Source organism: Ranitomeya imitator, chromosome 3 (assembly GCF_032444005.1).
Source record: "Ranitomeya imitator isolate aRanImi1 chromosome 3, aRanImi1.pri, whole genome shotgun sequence".
NCBI lineage: Eukaryota > Metazoa > Chordata > Amphibia > Anura > Dendrobatidae > Ranitomeya > Ranitomeya imitator.
The window spans coordinates 680,337,057-680,364,722 of NC_091284.1; the positions used below are offsets into that span (position 1 = coordinate 680,337,057).

The 27,666-nt window shown below is 41.6% G+C and overlaps 1 protein-coding gene across 1 annotated transcript in view; it reads right to left on the minus strand.

Moving 5' to 3' along the window:
• The window catches only part of RAB5B (RAB5B, member RAS oncogene family), a 71,663-nt gene that overhangs the window by 32,417 nt on the left and 11,580 nt on the right, over positions 1–27,666 (minus strand). Inside the window, exons 2-4 of the mRNA XM_069758418.1 lie at positions 20,031–20,299; positions 19,786–19,937; positions 17,962–18,084 (exon numbers count right to left, since the gene is read on the minus strand). Coding sequence (XP_069614519.1) covers positions 17,962–18,084; positions 19,786–19,937; positions 20,031–20,193 — 438 coding nt within the window. The 5' untranslated portion in view covers positions 20,194–20,299. The remainder of the gene's footprint in view (positions 1–17,961; positions 18,085–19,785; positions 19,938–20,030; positions 20,300–27,666) is intronic.

A 27,666-nucleotide genomic window follows, 5' to 3' on the forward strand; every position in this document is an offset into this window, starting at 1 on the left:
ACAATGCTTCGGTTACAGAATTGATCCCTGAAATTATTGGGCGTCCTGGGGGTTCTTTTGTATCTTTATGTACTTTAGGTATACTGTACCAATGGGGAAATTGCGGGTGTTCTAACAATAAACTCTCTGCACGCTTTTTTGGAAGGATTCCTTTCTCAACATATTTCCTCAACAGCGATCTTAGTTTAAGTGTATATTTGTGGGTGGGATTATTTGGCAAAGTACAATAGGTGGTCTGGTCATTTAATTGTGTGTATGCGTCTTTTATATAATACTCTTTATCTAACACAACAATATTACCTCCTTTGTCAGCTCTCCTGATAACGACATCGTCCCATTTTTGTAACTCTTTCAGAGCTATTAATTCGTTATTGCTAAGATTGTTTGCTGGGGCAGGATACAGAACTGCTTCTACATCTTTTATAACCAAGTCTTGGAAGAGATCGATGACGTTACCAGGAGAGGTGGGAGGTATAAATCGGGACTTAATACCGCCTCTGAATGATTTCATTTTGTCCATATTTACAGTCTGTGTGCTAGATGTATCATTTAGACTCAATAGTAGTGCAGCATCTTTGCTATCTTCATCTATTGCCGCTGGATATACCATAAATCCTAAAGCTCCAATCTCATTCTCTGCAAACGTCGATGTTTCATGTAATATTTGTAAGCCAGATGTAGATGACACATATTTTTTATCTTTTTGGAAATATTTATGAAGATGGAGTTTCCTTATACTTTTATATAAATCAATCTTGAAGCCTGTCAAATCAAATGATTCCGGGAGGCAATAATTAAGCCCTTTAGATAATAATGCTATATGGTCTGCATTTAAAGTTCTTTTTGACAGGTTTAAAACCTGCAGTCCATCTGTTGTTTCTTCTGTATCCGTCAAACATCGACGTTTGCAGAGAATGAGATTGGAGCTTTAGGATTTATGGTATATCCAGCGGCAATAGATGAAGATAGCAAAGATGCTGCACTACTATTGAGTCTAAATGATACATCTAGCACACAGACTGTAAATATGGACAAAATGAAATCATTCAGAGGCGGTATTAAGTCCCGATTTATACCTCCCACCTCTCCTGGTAACGTCATCGATCTCTTCCAAGACTTGGTTATAAAAGATGTAGAAGCAGTTCTGTATCCTGCCCCAGCAAACAATCTTAGCAATAACGAATTAATAGCTCTGAAAGAGTTACAAAAATGGGACGATGTCGTTATCAGGAGAGCTGACAAAGGAGGTAATATTGTTGTGTTAGATAAAGAGTATTATATAAAAGACGCATACACACAATTAAATGACCAGACCACCTATTGTACTTTGCCAAATAATCCCACCCACAAATATACACTTAAACTAAGATCGCTGTTGAGGAAATATGTTGAGAAAGGAATCCTTCCAAAAAAGCGTGCAGAGAGTTTATTGTTAGAACACCCGCAATTTCCCCATTGGTACAGTATACCTAAAGTACATAAAGATACAAAAGAACCCCCAGGACGCCCAATAATTTCAGGGATCAATTCTGTAACCGAAGCATTGTCTCAATATATGGATTGGTTATTGAAACCATTATTGCTAACAATTCCTTCATATATTAAAGATTCAAAAGAGGTAGATTGGCAACCTACGTTTGCTTTAGCATCTATTGATGTAGTGAATTTATTCACTCGAATCCCAAAGGAAAAAGGTATACAGGCCATTCAAACAATTCTACTTAAAAGGGAATTAGATCCAGAAATTATTGCGTTTATATTGGACAGTTTGGATTTTATATTATCAAATAATTCATTTAAATTTATGGATAGATGGTATACACAACTAATTGGAACTGCAATGGGTACGCCCATCTCTTGTACATATGCAAATTTGTTCCTAGCAGTATTTGAGGATACATATGTCAATAATATTAATAACCCCTTTTTGAAGCATATTCGATTCTATACTAGATTTGTGGATGACATTATGATCATATGGGATGGTAATGAAATAGAGTTTAGGGAATTTGTGGAATATTTGAATCTTTCCAATAGAGAAAATATGAGATTTACCTATTGTTTTGGGAATGACAATCTCGAATATTTGGATGTCAAAATGGAAATTATAGAAGGAAATATTTTTACCAAAGTATTTAGGAAGCAAACTGCTACCAATAATATTCTTCATTTCGGGAGTGCTCATCCCTTGCACACGAAAAGAGGACTGCCATACAGCCAAATGACGAGATTGCGTAAAATTAATAACAGCGATATAACATTTAATAAACAGATAAATGAATTAAAAACCCGCTTCCTAAAAAGAGGTTACCCTTCACAGCTACTAAAAGAAGCCGAAACTCGGATAAATAAATATACTCAATCCCATTTTCTAAAAAGAAAAAATAAAAGTGAAAAAATTGACAGTAATTTTTCATTCTGTTTTAGGCACAGTAATATGGATAAGGCTATTCATGCCTCTATCAGAAAAAACTGGCACATATTACAAACAGATAAAGATCTTGTATCAATATATAAAAATGCTCCAAAGTTTGCATATAAGCGTGCCCACAATTTGTCTGATTTATTGGTGCATAACAGATTATTGTCTTCTAAAAATACATGGTTAACTAGTAATACTGCTGTAGGGAACCATAAATGCGGCAATTGCAGATTCTGTCACCTTCATGTAACAAAAAATCCTTTGAAAATAGGTTCTATTACACATAGGGTAAAAGATTTTATCTTCTGTAAAAGCAAATATGTGATATATGTTTTGTTTTGTCCGTGCCGGTATTTCTATATCGGCAAGACAATAAGACCTTTGATTGTGAGGTTCAGAGAGCACTATAATTCAATCAGAACGGGAAAAGGCTGTCTAAGACTAATAGAACACATGAGAGAGAAACATGAAACCAACCCTGAGTTGCTCAGTTTTGCAGGCATTGAAATAGTTAAATTTCCCCCGCAGGGAGGTGATCAAGACAGGCTACTTTTACAAAAAGAAGCCAAATGGATCCTAAATGCTAACGCACAAGGTCCGATAGGATTAAACGACAGGCTTGACATGTCTGTATTTTTATAATAGTATAGGTCGGAAAAATACTATAAATATAGCTCTTAAAAAGTAAAAAATAAAAAGCAATATTACTAATAAGAATATTTAATATTTAATGTTGTATAAAATACTAATTGCATTAATCCTTTATATTGCAGGTTCTGTTTATGTAGATTATGTTATAATTTGTCACTATTTCACATATTTTTTATATATGTATTTTCACTTTCTGAATAACGCTTGCACGTCAAGAAACCTTTATAAGGAAATGACGTGTAGCAATCTACCATCTGGACCCGTTGAAGCACCTGCTGTGCGAAACGGCCGTCGTCCAAGCTCCAACACCGCACCCTCCTGCTTACCTTATGTTGTAACGGATGTTTATCTGTTGAAGTTTTCCATTAAAATTCACGCTTTCCACTGCAGAATTTGGGGTGAGTGCCGCATATTTTCTTACTTATGAGTACAAATGAACTATTAGTTTTCAGCTGCTGAGCACCTCATACCCCGGAGTAAGCGTGACGCCTAATACTCTGGATCCCATCTCAAGTCCTGAATGCTGTATATGGTATCGTTCTAGTGCCGTCCCATTCTATAGCTTTATGTGGATTATCAATTTCATGTTGATGGACAGAGCACAGATTTGATTGATACAAGTTTATACTTTAAAAGTTTTTGCATTGAGGACTAATAATAATCATGGATGATAATACGGAAAAGATGGATTCCACTGAGAATACAGGATCGGAAAACCTTGGTATTTTAGCAGGGCGAGAGGGTGCGGTGGAGTTTTTTGCAGACTGCAATTTAAAGGATGAGCTTCAAATTATTAGTACGAAGACCTTGGAAACCAAAATTAGCATGCTTGCCGAAAAGGAAATGCGGCTTTTTTGGACTATTAAATCTTTGAAATCATATATAGACTGTGACAGAGTGCCCAGAGGTTTGCGTGTTTTCAAGGAAATCTCCCAGTTTCAACATGACAGTTCGTTCCAAGAGGAATGGGAAAAAATTCATTTGCAGTGCTCTCGCAGTTTATTATTGTTGGTAACCTCCCAAAATGAGAAAGAATATACAATCTTATGTCAAGAATTAGAGAAAGCCAAAAAAGAATTATCTTCCCGAGTGACAGATAATCAAAATAAAAATTTTCACAATAAACTGGAAAGAAAATTAACATTACTGCAAATAGAAATTAAACAACAAAAGAAAGAAAAATTCTTAAGGGATAAAACCGATTACGACATGGGGGCTATTTTTAATTGGAACAAAAATAAAAAGCAATCTGCATACTACAATAAAAATCGCAATCAAAAAAGTAAAAAAGCCTATAAGAAGAAAAGGCAAGACGGCTGGATTACGGATTCCGAATCAAGTGCTGCAGAGGACACAGGTGAACCTAAGTCCACTACTTCAGTAAAAGCAAGCGGTTCAATCCCTTTAGAAGAAAGATCAGACGAGGAGGAAAAAACCGCAATGCCCAAAGGAAAACGAAAACAAGTTTCATGGAGAAGATAAATTTGACGGATACAGAAGAAACAACAGATGGACTGCAGGTTTTAAACCTGTCAAAAAGAACTTTAAATGCAGACCATATAGCATTATTATCTAAAGGGCTTAATTATTGCCTCCCGGAATCATTTGATTTGACAGGCTTCAAGATTGATTTATATAAAAGTATAAGGAAACTCCATCTTCATAAATATTTCCAAAAAGATAAAAAATATGTGTCATCTACATCTGGCTTACAAATATTACATGAAACATCGACGTTTGCAGAGAATGAGATTGGAGCTTTAGGATTTATGGTATATCCAGCGGCAATAGATGAAGATAGCAAAGATGCTGCACTACTATTGAGTCTAAATGATACATCTAGCACACAGACTGTAAATATGGACAAAATGAAATCATTCAGAGGCGGTATTAAGTCCCGATTTATACCTCCCACCTCTCCTGGTAACGTCATCGATCTCTTCCAAGACTTGGTTATAAAAGATGTAGAAGCAGTTCTGTATCCTGCCCCAGCAAACAATCTTAGCAATAACGAATTAATAGCTCTGAAAGAGTTACAAAAATGGGACGATGTCGTTATCAGGAGAGCTGACAAAGGAGGTAATATTGTTGTGTTAGATAAAGAGTATTATATAAAAGACGCATACACACAATTAAATGACCAGACCACCTATTGTACTTTGCCAAATAATCCCACCCACAAATATACACTTAAACTAAGATCGCTGTTGAGGAAATATGTTGAGAAAGGAATCCTTCCAAAAAAGCGTGCAGAGAGTTTATTGTTAGAACACCCGCAATTTCCCCATTGGTACAGTATACCTAAAGTACATAAAGATACAAAAGAACCCCCAGGACGCCCAATAATTTCAGGGATCAATTCTGTAACCGAAGCATTGTCTCAATATATGGATTGGTTATTGAAACCATTATTGCTAACAATTCCTTCATATATTAAAGATTCAGGAGAATTAGTATCAATCTTAAAAGAGGTAGATTGGCAACCTACGTTTGCTTTAGCATCTATTGATGTAGTGAATTTATTCACTCGAATCCCAAAGGAAAAAGGTATACAGGCCATTCAAACAATTCTACTTAAAAGGGAATTAGATCCAGAAATTATTGCGTTTATATTGGACAGTTTGGATTTTATATTATCAAATAATTCATTTAAATTTATGGATAGATGGTATACACAACTAATTGGAACTGCAATGGGTACGCCCATCTCTTGTACATATGCAAATTTGTTCCTAGCAGTATTTGAGGATACATATGTCAATAATATTAATAACCCCTTTTTGAAGCATATTCGATTCTATACTAGATTTGTGGATGACATTATGATCATATGGGATGGTAATGAAATAGAGTTTAGGGAATTTGTGGAATATTTGAATCTTTCCAATAGAGAAAATATGAGATTTACCTATTGTTTTGGGAATGACAATCTCGAATATTTGGATGTCAAAATGGAAATTATAGAAGGAAATATTTTTACCAAAGTATTTAGGAAGCAAACTGCTACCAATAATATTCTTCATTTCGGGAGTGCTCATCCCTTGCACACGAAAAGAGGACTGCCATACAGCCAAATGACGAGATTGCGTAAAATTAATAACAGCGATATAACATTTAATAAACAGATAAATGAATTAAAAACCCGCTTCCTAAAAAGAGGTTACCCTTCACAGCTACTAAAAGAAGCCGAAACTCGGATAAATAAATATACTCAATCCCATTTTCTAAAAAGAAAAAATAAAAGTGAAAAAATTGACAGTAATTTTTCATTCTGTTTTAGGCACAGTAATATGGATAAGGCTATTCATGCCTCTATCAGAAAAAACTGGCACATATTACAAACAGATAAAGATCTTGTATCAATATATAAAAATGCTCCAAAGTTTGCATATAAGCGTGCCCACAATTTGTCTGATTTATTGGTGCATAACAGATTATTGTCTTCTAAAAATACATGGTTAACTAGTAATACTGCTGTAGGGAACCATAAATGCGGCAATTGCAGATTCTGTCACCTTCATGTAACAAAAAATCCTTTGAAAATAGGTTCTATTACACATAGGGTAAAAGATTTTATCTTCTGTAAAAGCAAATATGTGATATATGTTTTGTTTTGTCCGTGCCGGTATTTCTATATCGGCAAGACAATAAGACCTTTGATTGTGAGGTTCAGAGAGCACTATAATTCAATCAGAACGGGAAAAGGCTGTCTAAGACTAATAGAACACATGAGAGAGAAACATGAAACCAACCCTGAGTTGCTCAGTTTTGCAGGCATTGAAATAGTTAAATTTCCCCCGCAGGGAGGTGATCAAGACAGGCTACTTTTACAAAAAGAAGCCAAATGGATCCTAAATGCTAACGCACAAGGTCCGATAGGATTAAACGACAGGCTTGACATGTCTGTATTTTTATAATAGTATAGGTCGGAAAAATACTATAAATATAGCTCTTAAAAAGTAAAAAATAAAAAGCAATATTACTAATAAGAATATTTAATATTTAATGTTGTATAAAATACTAATTGCATTAATCCTTTATATTGCAGGTTCTGTTTATGTAGATTATGTTATAATTTGTCACTATTTCACATATTTTTTATATATGTATTTTCACTTTCTGAATAACGCTTGCACGTCAAGAAACCTTTATAAGGAAATGACGTGTAGCAATCTACCATCTGGACCCGTTGAAGCACCTGCTGTGCGAAACGGCCGTCGTCCAAGCTCCAACACCGCACCCTCCTGCTTACCTTATGTTGTAACGGATGTTTATCTGTTGAAGTTTTCCATTAAAATTCACGCTTTCCACTGCAGAATTTGGGGTGAGTGCCGCATATTTTCTTACTTATGAATACATATAAACATATTTCACCACATGCGGTAAAGTATCAAGTTCACTAAGGGCTCTTTCAGTTGTTCGTGTTTGCGGTAGAAGCAAGACGTCTCACACACGGATGACATCCCTGTGTCATCCATGTGACACGTACCAGTGCCTGGGGATCAGCGGTACTGTATGCACTGCTTCCTGGCACCGGGTGCTGAAGAAGACCAGTCACATCACTGTCACCTGCTCGTGCTACGATCAGCGCTAGCAGGGGACAATGTTGATAGTTGTAATTAACTGTTAGGCCGGAGTCACACTAGCGTATGGCATCCAATGTGATATGCTAATGACCCTCTGCTCCTTCTCTGCAGAGCGGGAGCCGAGTGTCATGTTACTGTGCTCCGAGCCGCTCGCACAGAGAGAACGGAAAACAGCTGTGGAGGAGGCAGAGAAAGTAATTTCTCCATCTTCTCCACTGCCAGCGTCGGTGTATCCCACACCGCACTCAGATGATATCAGAGTGATGCGTGTTGTGTCACTGGCACCCATAGACTTATATGGGTGTGAGTGAGCCGAGAATCGGCCGAGTCTCGGTGCCAATCGCAGCATGCTGCGATTGTTCATGCATGCAGATTCGGCATGAAAAAATAATTGCAGATGTGATTTTCCCCATAAAGTAACACTGGTATGAGGGATATGCAATGTTTTCTCGCATAGCACTCGTTCATATTCTACGCTAGCGTGACCCCGGCCTTAACAGCGATAGCAGCAGTCACTTGTGCAATAAATAAATAAATTTAAAAAAATAACGTGGAGTTCACCTGTATTTTTGATAAACAGCCAGGCAAAACTGACAGCTGCAGGCTGTAACCCTCAACTGTCAGCCTCAGCAAGGCTGGTGATGAAGACTAGGTTTCCCCATGCTGTATTTTTTAATTATTTAAATCATTTAAAAACACGGCGTGGGGTCCCCCCACTTTTGACAATCAGCCAAGCTAAAGCAGAAATCTGGGGGCTGGTATTCTCAGGCTGATAAGGGGCCATGGATATTGCCCCCAGAAAAGGCGCACCTATTAGATGTGCCAACTCTGGAGCTTTGCCCGGCTCTTCCCTCTTGCTTAGTGGCAGTGGCATGTGGGGTTCATATTTGTGGGGTTGATGTCACCTTTATATTGTCAGGTGACATCAAGCCCACGGGTTAGTAATGGAGAGGGGTCCACAAGACACCTATCCATTACTAATCCTATAGTTATACTGTAAATAAACACACACCCACAATAAAGTCCTTTAATTGAAAGAATGACACAGACTCCTTTATTGAATCTAAATTAAACCATGCTCACATCATCGCCCAGTCCACAGAAGCCATGGTCTCCAGTAACAGAATTAAAATACCATATATACTCGATTATAAGCCGACCCGAGTATAAACCGACCCCCCTAATTTTGCCACAAAAAAACTGGGAAAACTTAATGACTCGAGTATAAGCCTAGGGTGGGATATGCAGCAGCTACCGGTAAATGTCAAAAGTAAAAATAGATACCAATAAAAGTAAAATATTAATTGAGACATCAGTAGGTTAAGTGTTTTTGAATATCCATATTGAATAAGGAGCCCCATATAATGCTCCATAAAGTTTATGATGGCCCCATAAGATGCTCCATGTTAAAATATGCCCCATATAATCCTGCATAAAGGTTAATAATGGCCCCATAAGTTGCTCCATAAAGATATTTGCGCCATATAGCGCTGTACAAACGTTAATTATGGCCCCATAAGATGCTCTATACAGACACTTACCCCATTTGCTGTTGCTGCGATAAAAAAAAAAAAAAAATCACACTCACCTCTCCGTCGCTCAGGCCCCCGGCACTTTCAATATTCACCTGACTTCATTCCGGTGCCGCTCCATCTTCAGCGTCTTCTGCACTGACGTTCAGGCAGAGGGCGCACACTAACCACGTCATCGCACCCTCTGACCTGAGTGTCACTGCAGAAGACGCTGAAGACGGAGAGGCGCCAGGACGAGGAGAAGGTGAATATCACGCAGCGCTGCGCTCCCCTCCCCGTTATACTCACCTGCTCCTGGCGCGGTGCAGTCCCTGCTTCCCCAGCGGCGCAGCTTCTTCCTGTATTGAGCGGTCACCGTTACCGCTCATTACAGTAATGAATATGCGGCTCCACCCCTATGGGAGGTAGAGCCGCATATTCATTACTGTAATGAGCGGTACCATGTGACCGGTCAGTACAGGAAGAAGCTGCAGCGCCGGGGAAGCAGGGACCGCGCCAGGAGTAGGCGAGTATAATTAGACAGCCCCCGCTCCCCCTCCCCTGCCGACCCCTGGGTATGACTCGAGTATAAGCAGAGAGGGGGACTTTCAACCCCAAAAAATGGGCTGAAAATCTCGGCTTATACTCGAGTATATACGGTAATAAAACAATAATATTCCTCATCTATCCACTGCAGTGACGACAGTTAGGTCATAGGAGTTCACCGCGAGACAAAGAGCAGCAATATCACACGCTGGATGGCAGACGACTCTGCTGGATGGCAGGCAGTGTAGTTACATCATGCAACATTGCAGCCTGCCATATAGATGTAGCAGAGCTAAACCCTTCGTGGGACAAATAGATTATTATGTTCTCGGCGGACAGGTAAAATATTAAACAACAATATTCCTTAATTCTGTTACAGGAGACCATGGCTTCTGTGGACTGGGTGATGACGTGAGTATGGTTTAATTTAGATTAATTAAAGGAGTCTGTGTCATTCTTTCAATTAAATGACTTTAGTCTGGGTGTGTTTTTATACAACATGACTACGGGGTTAGTAATGGGCGCCTCTTATAGATTACTAACCTGTGGGGTTGATGTCACCTGACAATACAAAAGGAGACATTAATCCCCACCCCCAACTATCACTCTTCTTGCCGACAAACCAAGGCAAGTGGGAAGAGCAAGGTTAGGAGCCAGATGTGGCATCAGCCCGCAGCTGTCTGCCTAGCCTTTACTGTTTATTAAATGTAGGGAGACCCTACGTCATTTTAATAGGGGGGACCCTACGTATACAACTGTAAGCCGATATTAATAGCCTGGGAATCTTCATGAATATTGTCTCTTTCCCAGAATATTAACATCAGCCCCCAGTTTTCGGCTTTCTCCCTGCAGACTATGAAAATGATGGTGGACCCCTACGTGTTTTTTTTCAACTAATTTTTTAATTGTCAACAAGAACAGTAAGATCACCTGAGTTCATAGCAGCTGTTTCTCTTGCTTTGCAAGTAGCTGTGCCGGACTGATGAACGACCGCGAGTTAGGCACTCTGGCATTCAACAGTGCGGCACTGAAGCTACCAGGAGATCTTGGGCTTAAACTCAGGTAACCTAGTTACCAGAGATCACAGCCACCAGATCTCGCGGCAGCTGTGAAGTCTGGAAACCTCATGAAACTTTGAGGGACATTTTCAGCTTCCAGCTGCTGGAACACCTGAAGGCTGTGAACTTAAGTTTCCTTGGATGTAATTTTTTTATTTTTTATTTACTAACTAGTACAGTAAAATGAACGAAAAAAAAAACGGAGTGGGGTCCCCCATAATATTCATAACCAGCTGAGGGAAAGCCAACGGCTGATGTTAATTTCCTGGGAAACAGACAATAGGCATAAAGATTCCCAGGCTGTTAATATCAGCTCACAGCTGTATTCTTGGCCTGGTTATTAAAATGGGGGACCCCTCATGAAAAAAAAAAAAAAATGACAAGGGGCTCCTCTGTATTTTTGATAAACAACCAGGCAAAATTGACAGCTGAGGGCTGCAACCCTCAGTTGTGAGCTCCAGCAAGGCTGGTGATCAAGAATAGAGGGGTAATTTTTAATTATTTAAATAACTAAAAAAAAAAAAACTGTGGGGTCCTCACGGTGCTGAGGTCACCGCAGTTTCAGGGGCCCGGCTGGGAACACAGCCTTAGTGACCAGCGGCAACCTCGATGATGTCACCGCTGCTCACGGATGTTGCGCTCGCAGTAGCTCATTCACCCGTGGTTCTCAGCCTTGATAGTCGCATCTTGGCACTGTCCAGGTTGAAGACGGTTATCTGTACATATCAGCTTGTCTCCTCTTCAGTTCCTCTAAACTCCTACAGTTAAAAAGGACCCATCACTAATGTCACCAAAGGTCCTTAACCCCTTTACCCCCAAGGGTGGTTTGCACGTTAATGACCGGGCCAATTTTTACAATTCTGACCACTGTCCCTTTATGAGGTTATAACTCTGGAACGCTTCAACGGATCCCAGTGAATCTGACATTGTTTTCTCGTGACATATTGTACTTCATGACAATGGTAAAAATTCTTTGATAGTACCTGCGTTTATTTGTGAAAAAAACGGAAATTTGGCGAAAATTATGAAAATTTCGCAATTTTCCAACTTTGAATTTTTATGCAATTAAATCACAGAAATATGTCACACAAAATACTTAATAAGTAACATTTCCCACATGTCTACTTTACATCAGCACAATTTTGGAACCAAAATTTTTTTTTGTTAGGGAGTTATAAGGGTTAAAAGTAGACCAGCAATTTCTCATTTCTACAACACCATTTTTTTTTAGTGACCACATCTCATTTGAAGTCATTTTGAAGGGTCTATATGATAGAAAATACCCAACTGTGACACCATTCTAAAAACTACACCCCTCAAGGTGCTCAAAACCACATTCAAGAAGTTTATTAACCCTTCTGGTGCTTCACAGGAATTTTTTGAATGTTTAAATAAAAGTGAACATTTAACTTTTTTTTTCACAAAAAATTTAATTCAGCTCCAATTTGTTTTATTTTACCAAGGGTAACAGGAGAAACATTGTTGTACAATTTATCCTGAGTACGTTGATACCCCATATGTGTGGCTAAACCACTGTTTGGGCGGATGGGAGAGCTCGGAAGGGAAGGAGCGTCGTTTGACTTTTCAATGCAAAATTGACTGGAATTGAGATGGGACGCCATGTTTCGTTTGGAGAGCCCCTGATGTGCCTAAACATTGAAACCCCCCACAAGTGACACCATTTTGGAAAGTAGACCCCCTAAGGAACTTATCTAGATGTGTGGTGAGCGCTTTGACCCACCCAGTGCTTCACAGAAGTTTATAATGCAGAACCGTAAAAATAAAAAATCATATTTTTTCACAAAAATTATCTTTTCGCCCCCAATTTTTTATTTTCCCAAGGGTAAGAGAAGAAATTGGACCCCAAAAGTTGTTGTACAATTTGTCCTGAGTACGCCGATACCCCATATGTGGGGGTAAACCACTGTTTGGGCGGATGGGAGAGCTCGGAAAGGAAGGATTGCCGTTTGACTTTTCAATGCAAAATTGACAGGAATTGAGATGAGACGCCATGTTGCGTTTGCAGAGCCCCTAATGTACCTAAATAGTAGAAACCCCTCACAAGTGACACCATTTTGGAAAGTAGACCCCCTAAGGAACTTATCTAGATGTGTGGTGAGCGCTTTGACCCACCAAGGGCTTCACAGAAGTTTATAATGGAGAGCCGTAAAAATAAAACAAAAATGTTTTCCCACAAAAATTATTTTTTAGCCCCCAGTTTTGTATTTTCCCGAGGGTAACAGGAGAAATTGGACCCCAAAATTTGTTGTCCAATTTTTCCTGAGTGCGCTGATACCCCATATGTGGGGGAAACCACTGTTTGGGCGCATGGGAGGGCTCGGAAGGGAAGGAGTGCCATTTAAATGCAGACTTAGATGGAATGGTCTGCAGGTGTCACATTGCGTTTGCAGAGCCCCTAATGTACCTAAACAGTAGAAACCCCCCACAAGTGACACCATTTTGGAAAGTAGACCCCCTAAGGAACTTATCTAGATGTGTGGTGAGCGCTTTGACCCACCAAGGGCTTCACAGAAGTTTATAATGGAGAGCCGTAAAAATAAAACAAAAATGTTTTCCCACAAAAATTATTTTTTAGCCCCCAGTTTTGTATTTTCCCAAGGGTAACAGGAGAAATTGGACCCCAACAGTTGTCCTATTTGTCCTGAGTACGCTGATACCCCATATGTTGGGGTAAACCCCTGTTTGGGCACACGGGAGAGCTCGGAAGGGAAGAAGCACTGTTTTACTTTTTCAACGCAGAATTGGCTGGAATTGAGATCGGACGCCATGTCGCGTTTGGAGAGCCCCTGATGTGCCTAAACAGTGGAAACCCCCCAATTATAACTGAAACCCTAATCCAAACACACCCCTAACCCTAATTCCAACGGTAACCCTAACCACACCTCTAACCCAGACACACCCGTAACCCTAATCCCAACCCTATTCCCAACTGTAAATGTATTCTAAACCCTAACTGTAACTTTAGCCCCAACCCAAACTGTAGCCCTAGCCCTAACCCTAGCCCTAACCCTAACCCTAGCCCTAACCCTAACCTAATGGGAAAATGGAAATAAATACATTTTTTTAATTTTTCCCTAACTAAGGGGGTGATGAAGGGGGGTTTGATTTACTTTTATAGTGGGTTTTTTAGCGGATTTTTATGATTGGCAGCCGTCACACACTGAAAGACGCTTTTCATTGCAAAAAATATTTTTTGCGTTACCACATTTTGAGAGCTATAATTTTTCCATATTTTGGTCCACAGAGTCATGTGAGGTCTTGTTTTTTGCGGGACGAGTTGACGTTTTTATTGGTAACATTTTCGGGCACGTGACATTTTTTGATCGCTTTTTATTCCGATTTTTGTGAGGCAGAATGACCAAAAACCAGCTATTCATGAATTTCTTTTGGGGGAGGCGTTTATACCGTTCTGCGTTTGGTAAAATTGATAAAGCAGTTTTATTCTTCGGGTCAGTACGATTACAGCGACACCTCATTTATATCATTTTTTTATGTTTTGGCGCTTTTATACGATAAAAACTATTTTATAGAAAAAATAATTATTCTTGCATCGCTTTATTCTCAGGACTATAACTTTTTTATTTTTTTGCTGATGATGCTGTATGGCGGCTCTTTTTTTGCGGGGCAAGATGACGCTTTCAGCGGTACCATGGTTATTTATATCTGTCCTTTTGATCGCGTGTTATTCCACTTTTTGTTCGGCGGTATGATAATAAAGCGTTGTTTTTTGGCTCTTTTTTTTTTTCTTACGGTGTTTACTGAAGGGGTTAACTACTGGGACAGTTTTATAGGTTGGGTCGTTACGGACGCGGCGATACTAAATATGTGTACTTTTATTGTTTTTTATTTATTTAGATAAAGAAATGTATTTATGGGAATAATATTTTTTTTTTTTTTCATTATTTAGGAATATTTTTTTTTATTTTTTTTTTTTTTTACACATTTGGAAAACATTTTTTTACTTTGTTACTTTGTCCCAGGGGGGGACATCACAGATCGGTGATCTGACAGTGTGCACAGCACTCTGTCAGATCACTGATCTCACTTAGAGCAGTACAGCCTTCACAGTGCCTGCTCTGAGCAGGCTCTGTGAAGCCACCTCCCTCCCTGCAGGACCCGGATCCGCGGCCATCTTGGATCCGGGTCTGGAGCAGGCAGGGAGGGAGGTAAGACCCTCGCAGCAACGCGATCACATCGCGTTGCTGCGGGGGGCTCAGGGAAGCCCGCAGGGAGCCCCCTCCCTGCGCGATGCTTCCCTGCACCGCCGGCACATCGCGATCATCTTTGATCGCGGTGTGCCAGGGGTTAATGTGCCGGAGGCGGTCCGTGACCGCTCCTGGCACATAGTGCCGGATGTCAGCTGTGATAGGCAGCTGACACCTGGCCGCGATCCCCCCGTGAGCGCCGCCGATCGCGCTGGACGTACTATCCCGTCCGTGGTCATAGGGGCCCACCCCACCTCGACGGGATAGTACGTCCTATGTCAGAAAGGGGTTAATCAGTCTTAACATCAGAAAAGAAACACGAGGGACACTCAAGTGACTGCAGGCCCTGGACAACTGCCCAGTTTGTGCACCTACCCCATCATAAAGCTCTGACTGTAACTAGTGATTATTTTTGGAGTTATTTTGGTCTTTTACAACTCCTGGCAAAAATTATGGAATCACCGACCTTGGAGGATGTTCATTCAGTTGTTTAATTTTGTAGAAAAAAAGCAGATCACAGACATGGCACAAAACTACAGTCATTTCAAATGGCAACTTTCTGGCTTTAATAAACACTAAAAGAAATCAAGAACAAAAAATGTGGTAGTCAGTAATGGTTACTTTTTTTAACCAAGCATAGGGAAAAAATTATGGAATCACCCTGTAAGTTTTCATACACAAAAATAACATCAGCATCAAATTAGATCTGCTCGTTAGTCTGCATCTAAAAAGGAGTGATCACACCTTGGAGATCTGTTGCACCAAGTGGACTGACAGGAATCATGGCTCCAACACAAGAGATGTCAATTGAAACAAAGGAAAGGATTATCAAACTCTTCAGGAAATGCACAACAAAACAAATGAGGAACGAATGGGTGGAAACTGGAGTTAACGTCTGTGACCGAACTGTAAGAAACCGCCTAAAGGAAATGGGATTTACATACAGAAAAGCTAAAGGTACCGTCACACTTAGCGACGCTGCAGCGATACCGACAATGATCCGGATCGCTGCAGCGTCGCTGTTTGGTCGCTGGAGAGCTGTCACACAGACAGCTCTCCAGCGACCAACGATCCCGAGGTCCCCGGTAACCAGGGTAAACATCGGGTAACTAAGCGCAGGGCCGCGCTTAGTAACCCGATGTTTACCCTGGTTACCAGCGTAAAAAAACAAACAGTACATACTTACATTCAGCTGTCTGTCCCTTGCCGTCTGGTTCCTGCACTGACTGCTGGCCGTAAAGTGAAAGTGAAAGCACAGCACAGCGGTGAGTCACACAGCGGTGACTCACCGCTGTGGCTGTGCTCTGCTTTCACTTTACGGCCAGCAGTCAGTGCAGGAACCAGACGGCAAGGGACAGACAGCTGAATGTAAGTATGTACTGTTTGTTTTTTTACGCTGGTAACCAGGGTAAACATCGGGTTACTAAGCGCGGCCCTGCGCTTAGTTACCCGATGTTTACCCTGGTTACCAGTGAAGACATCGCTGAATCGGTGTCACACACGCCGATTCAGCGATGTCTACGGGGAGTCCAGCGACGAAATAAAGTTCTGGACTTTCTTCCCCGACCAGCGATCTCCCAGCAGGGGCCTGATCGCTGCTGCCTGTCACACTGGACGATATCGCTAGCGAGGACGCTGCAACGTCACGGATCGCTAGCGATATCGTCTAGTGTGACAGTACCTTAAACGAAAGCCATCATTAACACCTAAACAGAAAACAAGGTTACAATGGGCTAAGGAAAAGCAATCGTGGACTGTGGATGACTGGATGAAAGTCATTCAGTGATGAATCGCGAATCTGCATTAGGCAAGGTGATGATGCTGGAACTTTTGTTTTGTGCCGTTCCAATGAAATTTATAAAGATGACTGCCTGAAGAGAACATGCAAATTTCCACAGTCATTGATGATATGGGGCTGCATGTTAGGTAAAGGCACTGGGGAGATGGCTGTCGTTACATCTTCAATAAATGCACAAGTTTACGTTGATATTTTGGACACTTTTATTATCCCATCAATTAAACGGATATTTGGGGATGATGAAATCATTTTTCAAGTTAATAATGCATCCTACCATAGAGAAAAAACTGTGAAAACATTCCTTGAAAATAGACACATAAGGTCAATGTCATGGCCTGCAAATAGTCCGGATCTCAATCCAATTGAAAATCTTTGGTGGAAGCTGAAGAAAATGGTCCATGACAAGGCTCCAACCTGCAAAGCTGATCTGGCAACAGCAATCAGAGAAAGTTGGAGCCAGATTGATGAAGAGTCCTGTCTGACACTCATTAAGTCCATGCGTCAGAGCCTGCAAGCTGTTATAAAAGCCAGAGGTGGTGCAACAAAATAATAGTAATGTTTTGGAGTGTTTATTTGTGTGTTTGTTTTTCAGGATTCCATAATTTTTTCCTCAAAATTGAGTGACTCCATAATTTTTTCCCGATGATTGGTTAAAAAAAGTAACCATTACTGACTACCACATATTTTGTTCTTGATTTCTTTTAATGTTTCTTAAAGCCAGAAAGTTGCCATTTGAAAAGAATTTAGTTTTGTGTCATGTCTGTGATCTGGTTTTTTTCTACAAAATTAAACAACTGAATAAACATCCTCCAAGGCCGGTGATTCTATAATTTTTGCCAGGGGCTGTAGTTCAAGTATACGCCAAAAATCCTGTAAAATCATGCTAGCGCTCATTTTCAGGGCTTATTTTCAGGTAAGCACTCTAGTAATGCTCCCAAATTACAAATCTAGCGAGGTCATAGACGCCTAGTAGCTATATGCGAATGTACAGTACAAAGAGGATGTGAACAGAGCCCATATACAAGTAGCTTGAAAAGAAATTAATTTACATCTAAAAATGATAAATGCAGGTAAAAATAGAAATGCCTAATGTTGCATATACATATACATCACTATCAAAGTAAACGGAAAAATGCATAAGACTTCAATAATTTTGGACTCACTTCATATTCCACCATGCGTTTGTTAGTGAGGTCAGCCTTGTTGCCGGCGAGGGCTATGACAATGTTGGGACTAGCTTGTCTCTGCAGCTCTTTAACCCATGTCTTCGCTCTGGCAAAAGTCTCCTGCAATGAGAAACCGCTGAGTAAGGGGAAACCAAAGGGATGCCATCTTTAGATGTTTCCATCAATCTATTTCTCATTTGTTAATTTTCGATCAGTCTTTTTATATTCAGAATAACATCTGCAGGGAGTCTGTATGTTCTCCCCGTGTTGGTGCGAGTCTCCTCCAGGTTCTCCCATTTCCTCCAACACTACAAAGACCTACTGATAGGGAACTTAGATTGTGAGCCCCAATGGGGACAGTGATGATAAGGTCTGTAAAGTGCTGTGGAATTAATGGCGCTATATAAGGGAGTAATGTAAATATATAAAGGAGTAAAACAAAATAAAACAAATAAATAAGTAAATGATACATTATAGCATTCACGTGTGCCGACATCTAGTGGCCAAACTGTTTTTGACACTACAGCCTACTGTCATGACAATGAAAGTTAAGACCATGTTCACACATTGAGGAAAATTTCTGCTATGGATTTGGCGTTAAAGCCACAGCAAAAAACATCCACAGACAAAATCTGCGTGTGTTTGTTGTGGATTTCATTCCAAATTTCGCACTACCCATTTAAAATGCGGACTATGCTTTTATTTTTCCACATATGATTTTCCGCAATGCATGAATGGGATTTTGAAATCCTTTTACTTGTACTGTGCTGTAAACTGCGGCAGATTTGCAATGCAGAATCCGCATCAGAATCTACGATGTGTGAACTTGGCTTAAAGGGAACCTGTCACCCCGAAAATCGCGGGAGAGGTAAGCCCACCGGCATCAGGGGCTTATCTACAGCATTCTGTAATGCTGTAGATAAGCCCCCGATGTTACCTGAAAGAGGAGAAAAAGACGTTAGATTATACTTACCCAGGGGCGGTCCCGCTGCTGGTCAGGTCAGATGGGTGTCTCTGGTCCGCTGCGGCGCCTCCAATCTTCTTTCCATGACGTCCTCTTCTGATCTTCAGCCACGGCTCCGGCGCAGGCGTACTTTGTCTGCCCTGTTGAGGGCAGAGCAAAGTACAGCAGTGCGCAGGCGGCGGGCCTCTCTGACCTTTCCGGCGCCTGCGCACTGCAGTACTTTGTTCTGCCCTCAACAGGGCAGACAAAGTACGCCTGCGCCGGAGCCGTGGCTGAAGATCAGAAGAGAACGTCATGGAAAGAAGATTGGAGGCGCCACAGCGGACCAGAGACGCCCATCCGACCGGACCAGCAGCGGGACCGCCCCTGGGTGAGTATAATCTAACGTCTTTTTCTCCTCTTTCAGGTAACATCGGGGGCTTATCTACAGCTGATGCCGGTGGGCTTACCTCACCCGCGATTTTCGGGATGACAGGTTCCCTTTAAGACACAAAAGGAAGAAAAGTATAGACATTGTAGAGTTTGGTTAACAGTGTTACCTGGGATGGCACCACTGCGCTCCTCACTGATCGGAGTGATGGAAAAAAATGGCACAAAACACCATACCATGCGAAAAACACTACACGAGTGACTACAAACTGGCGGCAGCGGAGGTGATCAACAACAGAACAACTTTTGCCTCCACCATAAAAGAAATTGTGACAGCTACTAGACGATGGAATTTGAGGATCAGTCTCATCACGTGTGCATTGTACCAACAAACAACAAAAAAATAAAATAAACGTGAGAGTGCACAAAGCAAAAATGACGTCACACGGTGCTCCTGCCGCTCCGTCGGGACATGACGTCATCGGTACCTGGTTGGTGATGTCATACACCACGATGGCAGCTTGCGCTCCCCGATAGTACATGGGTGCCAGGCTATGGTATCGCTCTTGTCCTGCTGTATCCCAGATCTCAAATTTTACCGTTGTGTCATCCAGACAGACAGATTGTGTAAGAAATGCAGCTGGAAATAGAGGCACAACATGGGATTAGAAAAAGATTGGGAACAGGAAGGAGGACACCATTCTGCCTCTATTGCCGTGTATGAGCCACGTACCTCCAATTGTGCTCTCCTGGAATTCGTGAAACTGGCCTTTGACAAAACGTAACACCAGACTGGACTTGCCGACCGCAGATTCACCCAGTAACACCAACTTGAACTGGCAGATCTTACTGGCCTGAGACTGGCCGTTCGGCCTCGCTGCTCCTCTCCCGGCCATTTCCTCAGAACAAAATTACAAGGAACGCTCCAGAGGTTGGAGAACTGCAAGCAACTTTCTTGGGCTTGTGTTAGTGTGAGGGAGCAGGTCCAGACAAGGGCAGAGTCTACAAAACATGAAAATTAAAAAAGCATTACATGCTTAATCCTACAGAATATTTCTGCATTACACTGGGGAGAAGGCGCATACACCAAAGATGGCCGCTCTGATATGGAAACTACGAGAATTAGTGCACGTAGTTAGGACCTGCCAGAAAAGAACTTAGAGGAGGTGTTGGAGGTTAGAAGACAAAAAAAAATCCTTAACAGCTCCTCTAGTTAAAAACGTTCTCAGTTTCTTAACATAAAAGTTTCAGCACAGAAGGGGGTCTGTTCAGATTCATTGTACAAATTTGGAGTTGTTTTTGCAACATGTGCAGAAATTTATGCAAAACCCCATAGAAATAAATGGTCCACTAAATATTTAGATACAGTGGGGAAAATATTTGATACGCTGCAAATTTTGCAAGTTTTCCCACCTGCAAAGAATGGAGAGGTCTGTGAATTTTATCATAGGTACACTTCATCTCAGACAGAATCTAAAAAACGAATGTAGAAAATCTCATTGTACGATTTTTAGATAATTTGTATTTTACTGCATGAAATAAGTGTTTAATACAATAGAAAAACAGAACTTAATATTTGGTACAGAAACCTTAGTTTGCAGTTAGAGAGGTCAGATGTTTCCTGTAGTCCTTGACCAAGTTTGCACACACAGCAGCAGGGATTTTGGCCACTCCTCCATACAGATCTTCTCCAAAATCTTTCAGGTTTCAGGGTTGTCGCTGGACAACAATGAGTTTCAGCTCCCTCCAAAGATTTTCTATTGGATTCAGGTCTGGAGACTGTCTAGGCCACTGTACGACCTTGAAATGCTTCTTACAGAGCCACTCCTTAGTTGTCCTGGCTGTGTGTTTCGGGTCGTTGTCATGCTGGAAGACCCAGCCACAACCCATCTTCAATGCTCTTACTGAGGGAAGGAGGTTGTTGGCCAAAGTCTCGCAAAACATGACCCCATCCATAGTCCCTTCAAAACGGTGCAGTCGTCCTGCCCCCTTTGCAGAATACTTTGCATACCCCCAAAGTTCTATTTTGGTCTCATCTGACCACATGACCTTCTCACATGCATCCTCTGGATTATCCAGACGGTCATTGGCAAACATCAAACGGGTCTGGACACGTGCCGGCATAGTGTGTTCCTAATGGTATTGTTTGAGACTGTGGTCCCAGCTCTCTTCAGGTCATTGACCAGATTCTCTTGTGTAGTTCTGGGTCGATTCCTGAGCCTTCTCAGAATCATCCTTAGCCCACGAAGATAGATCTTGCATGGAGCTCCAGATCGAGGAAGATTGACAGCCAGCTTGTGTTTCTTCCATTTTCTAATAATTGTGCCAACAGTTTGTTGCCTTCTTACCAAGCTGCTTGCCTATTGTCCGGTAGCCAATCCCAGCCTTGTGCGGGTCTACAATTTTGTTCTTGGTGACCTTAAACAGCTCTTTGGTCTTGGCCATGGCGGAGAGGTTGAAGTGTGATTGATCGAGTGTGTGACAAGTATCTTTTATAACGAATACAAACAGGTAAAAGTTATATAAGTAATGAGGGCAGAGTAGGAGAGCTTCTAAAGAAAAACAGGGCTGTGAGCCAGAATTCTTGCTGGTTGGTAAGTGATCAAATACATAATTTGCACTTTATTGCATTAAATAATTATGTAAAAATCATATAATGAGATTTTCTGGATTTTATTTGTAGATTCTGTGAACTGTACCTACGATAAATTACAGACCTCTCCATTCTTTGTAGGTGGGAAAACTTGCAAACATCAGAAGTTTATCAAATACTTATTTTCCGCACTGTATGTCCCAAAATGGGAGAAAAGTTATAGCAGCAGGTGGCATTGGATTAGAGCAGACCTGGGCAAAGTGCAGCCTGTGGGCCACATCTGGCTGTTTCAGTCCAGTCTGCGGGCTAAACGCACTGGCCCACAAGCTGCCCCATGAGGCCGGCCGCTCCTGCTTGCTGTCCCGATCTCACTACCTGCATCCTCAGGATACAAATAGCGGTGAATATAATGGTGGAGGAGAAAGCCATCAGCTACTTCTTTGGCTATGTTCACACATTGCACTTTTGGTCTTATTTTTCCCTGCATTTTTTTAATGCAAATTAAAAGCTGCTCTTTACAGCACCAGCAAATGCTATGAGATTTCAGAACTCTCATGTACACACTTTTTTTACTGACTGAATTGGAAAACTGTTTTTTTTTTCTCTCTCTTTTTAACTGCAGCATGTCATTTCCTTCAGCGTTTTTGCAACTTTTTTCATCCATAGAAAGCAATGAGTAAGTACAAAAAGGGAGCAAAAACCTTGTCATCAGTTTTTGTTGAGTTTTTAGTAAAAAAAAAAAATTCAATTCAATTGACATCTCTTGTGTGGACTAAACATTTGTTGGTATTGGCGGCTGTGCTAAACCCCTTTAAAATCAGCACTCGGAGTCATTTCATTTTAGGCCAAGAAAACCAATGGAGAGCGCTGTATAAATGTGAACCATAAAAAGTATTAGCTGGCAAGAATATACCCTTTAGGCCACATTCACACAGTCAGTATTTGGTCAGTATTTTACCTCAGTATTTGTAAGCCAAAACCAGGAGTGGAACAATCAGAGGAAAAGTATAATAGAAACATATGCACCACTTCTGTATTTATCACCCACTGCTGGCTTTGGCTTGCAAATGCTGAGGTAAAATACTGACCAAACACTGATAGTGTGAATGTGGCCTTACAGTACAACTCAAACCCCTTGGAGAAGAAAAGTCTGGATGCAGCGGCCATACATGACGTGCAGTTTTGCTCTGTACAGCTCCAGGGAAGAGACGGATGTTAGGCAATAGTGTGGAGTGGATTCACAGATTAACAATTTGCAGATTTCCCTTGGAAAAAGTGAAGGTTGCAGTCTGATTTATTGCTATACACAACCCACTTCACTTTTCCTTTACAAGATTTGGATAAACTTTGCACATTGCTTGATGCATAACTGCAAAACCAACACCAGGACTGGGATTATCCCCCAATCAGACATACACCTCATTTTATAGCCAGGCACACACGATGGACACAAATAATTCCTTCACCAGTGCCAAAAAATACAAAAACAAAGAACAATTGGAAAAGTTAATCCTTCTTTTCCCCTGTGACTGATGCAGGCAGGTGGACATCACATGGCTGGGATATTTTATTCTCAGAAAGCTGTATTTTTGTGACAATCGGTATATAAGCAGCCAACCAGAATGTGCCTCCAGAAGCCGGGCTCACATGGACGGTTAGCGGAGATTGTCATATACTTCTGTATTCTGCAACCAGATGTTAGTTACTGTAAATCCGTTATCTCCTAAGAGAGATTTATGGAAAATCCACAGGCTGTTCTAGAAACGTCTAAGGGTTTGTTCACATGCTGCATTTATGCCATGGAAAAACTCAACGTTGTACAGTACCAGCAAAGTGAATGAGATTTCTGAATCCTACTAAATCCTAGTAATAATGAGTGAAAAAAACCCTGCAGCAAAAACAGTGTGTGAACAAGCCCATATAAATTCAGGTCTCCTCTCTGGGATACGATCTACTGGTTTCCGGAACGAGTGTTCCCGGATTCATTGTCCTGACTTGTTTCAACTGCAGTGACCGGACAGGTGGACGTATGCGAATATAACAATTTGTATACAGTCACAACGTGATCAACACCAATATTTTATGGGTAATTAAAATAAGTAGATGAATAAGCAGCCACTGATCAGGATCAGGCATTCTTCTGAATCATTGCTCATCAGATTACCGTACATATCAGTGGTGTAAAAGGGCTTTAAGGGCATGTTCACATGTACATTTTATTTATGTGGATTTTTTTTACTGTCTGTAATGTATCTGTTCAAAAACCACAATCAATATAATAAACTTCAATGGCTCAAAAATTGCTTTTTTTTAAAAATAAATAAAAACACCATGTACACTAGAGGCGTGATTTCTCACTGAAAGCAATAAGCCGCTTATTAAAAGGGTATTTGAAGCTATTTTTATGTAGATTTTGGAGCAGAACTGTTGCCAGAACCCATGTAAGGCTACGTGCACACGTTGCAGATTTCCTGAGATCAGCAGCATTTTTTTCTGCGCAGAAACGCTACAGAGCCGCATGTGATTTACAGTACAATGTAAATTAATGGCAAAAAAAAAAAAATTCTGTGCTGATGGTGCGGAAAAATCTGCACAGAAAACGCAGCAGATTCAAAAAAGGACCATGTCAATTCTTTTTGCAGATCTGCTGCGTTTCTGCACCTATTCCCTAATAGAAATCTGCAGGGGTGAAAAAAAAGGAAGAAATCCGCACAAAAATCTGCAACGTGTGCACATACCAAAAAAGGCGCAGATTCTGACCAGCGTTTTCTGCCAAGAAATTCAGAATCTGCACTAAGAAACTCCATCTATACACATGGTAAGAGCTGCTGTCTATGGGAAATGTCTGGATTATGTGGAAATGCAGATTGGAGTGGGAAAGCAAGTAACACAAGACAATAAAACCAGAATGCGCTATGCCCCAATTATTGTATTATCACACTTAATGAGGACTAGGATTAGTGGAGGTGTGACATCACACAACACAGAATTAATCATCCTTCATCAAGTTGTAGCCAGACTAAAGGTACCTTCACACTAAGCGACGCTGCAGCGATACCGACAACGATCCGGATCGCTGCAGCGTCGCTGTTTGGTCGCTGGAGAGCTGTCACACAGACAGTTCTCCAGCGACCAACGATCCCGAGGTCCCCGGTAACCAGGGTAAACATCGGGTTACTAAGCGCAGGGCCGCGCTTAGTAACCCGATGTTTACCCTGGTTACCAGCGTAAAAGTAAAAAAAAAACAAACGCTTCATACTTACCTTCCGCTGTCTGTCCTCGGCGCTCTGCTTCTCTGCACTGACTGTGAGCACAGCGGCCGGAAAGCAGAGCGGTGACATCACCGCTCTGCTTTCCGGCCGCTGTGCTTAACACAGGGCAGAGAAGCAGAGCGCCGGGGACAGACAGCGGAAGGTAAGTATGAAGCGTTTGTTTTTTTTTACTTTTACGCTGGTAACCAGGGTAAACATCGGGTTACTAAGCACGGCCCTGCGCTTAGTAACCCGATGTTTACCCTGGTGTCAGCGATGTCAGCAGGAAGTCCAGCGACGAAATAAAGTGCTGGACTTTCTGCAGCGACCAACGACATCACAGCAGGATTCTGATCGCTGCTGAGTGTCAAACTGAACGATATCGCTAGCCAGGACGCTGCAACGTCACGGATCGCTAGCGATATCGTTTAGTGTAACGGTACCTTAAGGCTATGAGCGCAGCCGCCAAGTCCTCCAGGGTGAAGCCGCTTCAGGAAACCGCCAGCTGACATTGCAGCTACGGCTCTGCCACCAGCGTCTGTTACTGTGAAATATAGAGAGCGGCCAGCTTCTGAGCGGAAGCTGCCGAAGAATGAGCAGATCACTTTTAACCACTTCCAGGTTTCGACACTGCTGTGCACCATGCTCATTTTATGGTGCGCTTTTTCAGGCAGATTGGGGGGGGGGGGGGGGATCTGCTTTAAAAAAAAAAGACTGTTTGCAAATAGCAATACACCATGTGGACGCTGATTTTTTTAATTTTTTTTGGTGGACAAAAATTTTCAAAATTTTCCAGTGAAAACCGCTTCAGAAAAAGGTCCGTCTTTGGATTGTGTTTAAGTGTTTTTGTTTTTTTCCCATTAAACCATCTTTAACATCCTTTTGATTGGACAGTGCCTAGTTTGGAGCAGATTCCATCAGAACTGCCTTAAAAGTGACATGCCCCTTCTTCTTTTCCCCAACAGGTGTTTTTCAAAACCAGAAGTGGAAAACACAACGCCCAAAAGAGTGAATATACACTGCTCAAAAAAATAAAGGGAACACTTAAACAACAGAATATAACTCCAAGTAAATCAAACTTCTGTGAAATCAAACTGTCCACTTAGGAAGCAACACTGTTTGACAATCAATTTCACATGCTGTTGTGCAAATGGAATAGACAACAGATGAAATTATTGGCAATTAGCAAGACACACGCAATAAAAGGAGTGGTTCTGCAGGTGGGGACCACAGACCACATCTCAGTACCAATGCTTTCTGGCTGATGTTTTGGTCACTTTGGAATGTTGGTTGTGCTTTCACACTCGTGGTAGCATTAGACGGACTCTACAACCCACACAAGTGTCTCAGGTACTGCAACTCATCCAGGATGGCACATTAATGCGAGCTGTGGCAAGAAGGTTTGCTGTGTCTGTCAGCGTAGTGACCAGAGGCTGGAGGCGCTACCAGGAGACAGGCCAGTACACCAGGAGACGTGGAGGGGGCTGTAGGAGGGAAACAACCCAGCAGCAGGACCGCTACCTCCGCCTTTGTGGAACAGGAGGAGAACTGCCAGAGCCCTGCAAAATGAACTCCAGCAGGCCACAAATGTGCATGTGTTTGCACAAACGGTTAGAAACTGACTCCATGAGGATGGTCTGAGTGCCCGACGTCCACAGATGGGGGTTGTGCTCACAGCCCAACAGGATGCTTGGCATTTGCCATAGAACACCAGGATTGGCAAACTCGCCACTGGCGTCCTGTGCTCTTCACAGATGAAAGCAGGTTCACACTGAGCACATTGACAGAGTCTGGAGACACCGTGGAGAGCGATCTGCTGCCTTCAACATCCTTCAGCATGACCCATTTGGCAGTGGGTTAGTAATGGTGTGGGGTGGCATTTCTTTAGAGGCCCACACAGCCCTCCATGTGCTCGCCAGAGGTAGCCTGACTGCCATTAGGTACCGAGATGAGATCCTCAGACCCCTTGTGAGGCCATATGCTGATGCGGTTGGCCCCGGGTTCCTCCTAATGCAGGACAATAAAAAAAAAAAAAAAAAAAAAAGAAAACACCGAATAATATCCATAACAAGGTCATGAAGGTACAACCATATGAAAATATCAAAGAGAACACCTTCACACTAGACCAAAAATAATAAAAAATGTAAACTTTATTGACTTGTGGTTACTGCCCCATTTTCATGTATGTTTCAATAAAGTTTACATTTTTTATTATTTTTGGTCTTAGTGTGAAGGTGTTCTCTTTGGTATTTTAATGCAGGTTAATGCCAGACCTCATGTGGCTGGAGTGTGTCAGCAGTTCCTGCAAGTTGAAGGCATTTAAGCTATGGACTGGCCCGCCTGTTCCCTAGACCTGAATCCGATTGAGCACATCTGGGACATCATGTCTCGCACCATCCACCAACGTCACGTTGCACCACATACCGCCTAGGAGTTGGCGGATACTTTAGTCCAGGTCTGGGAGGAGATCCCTCAGGAGACCATCAACCGCCTCATCAGGAGCATGCCCAGGCGTTGTACAGTAG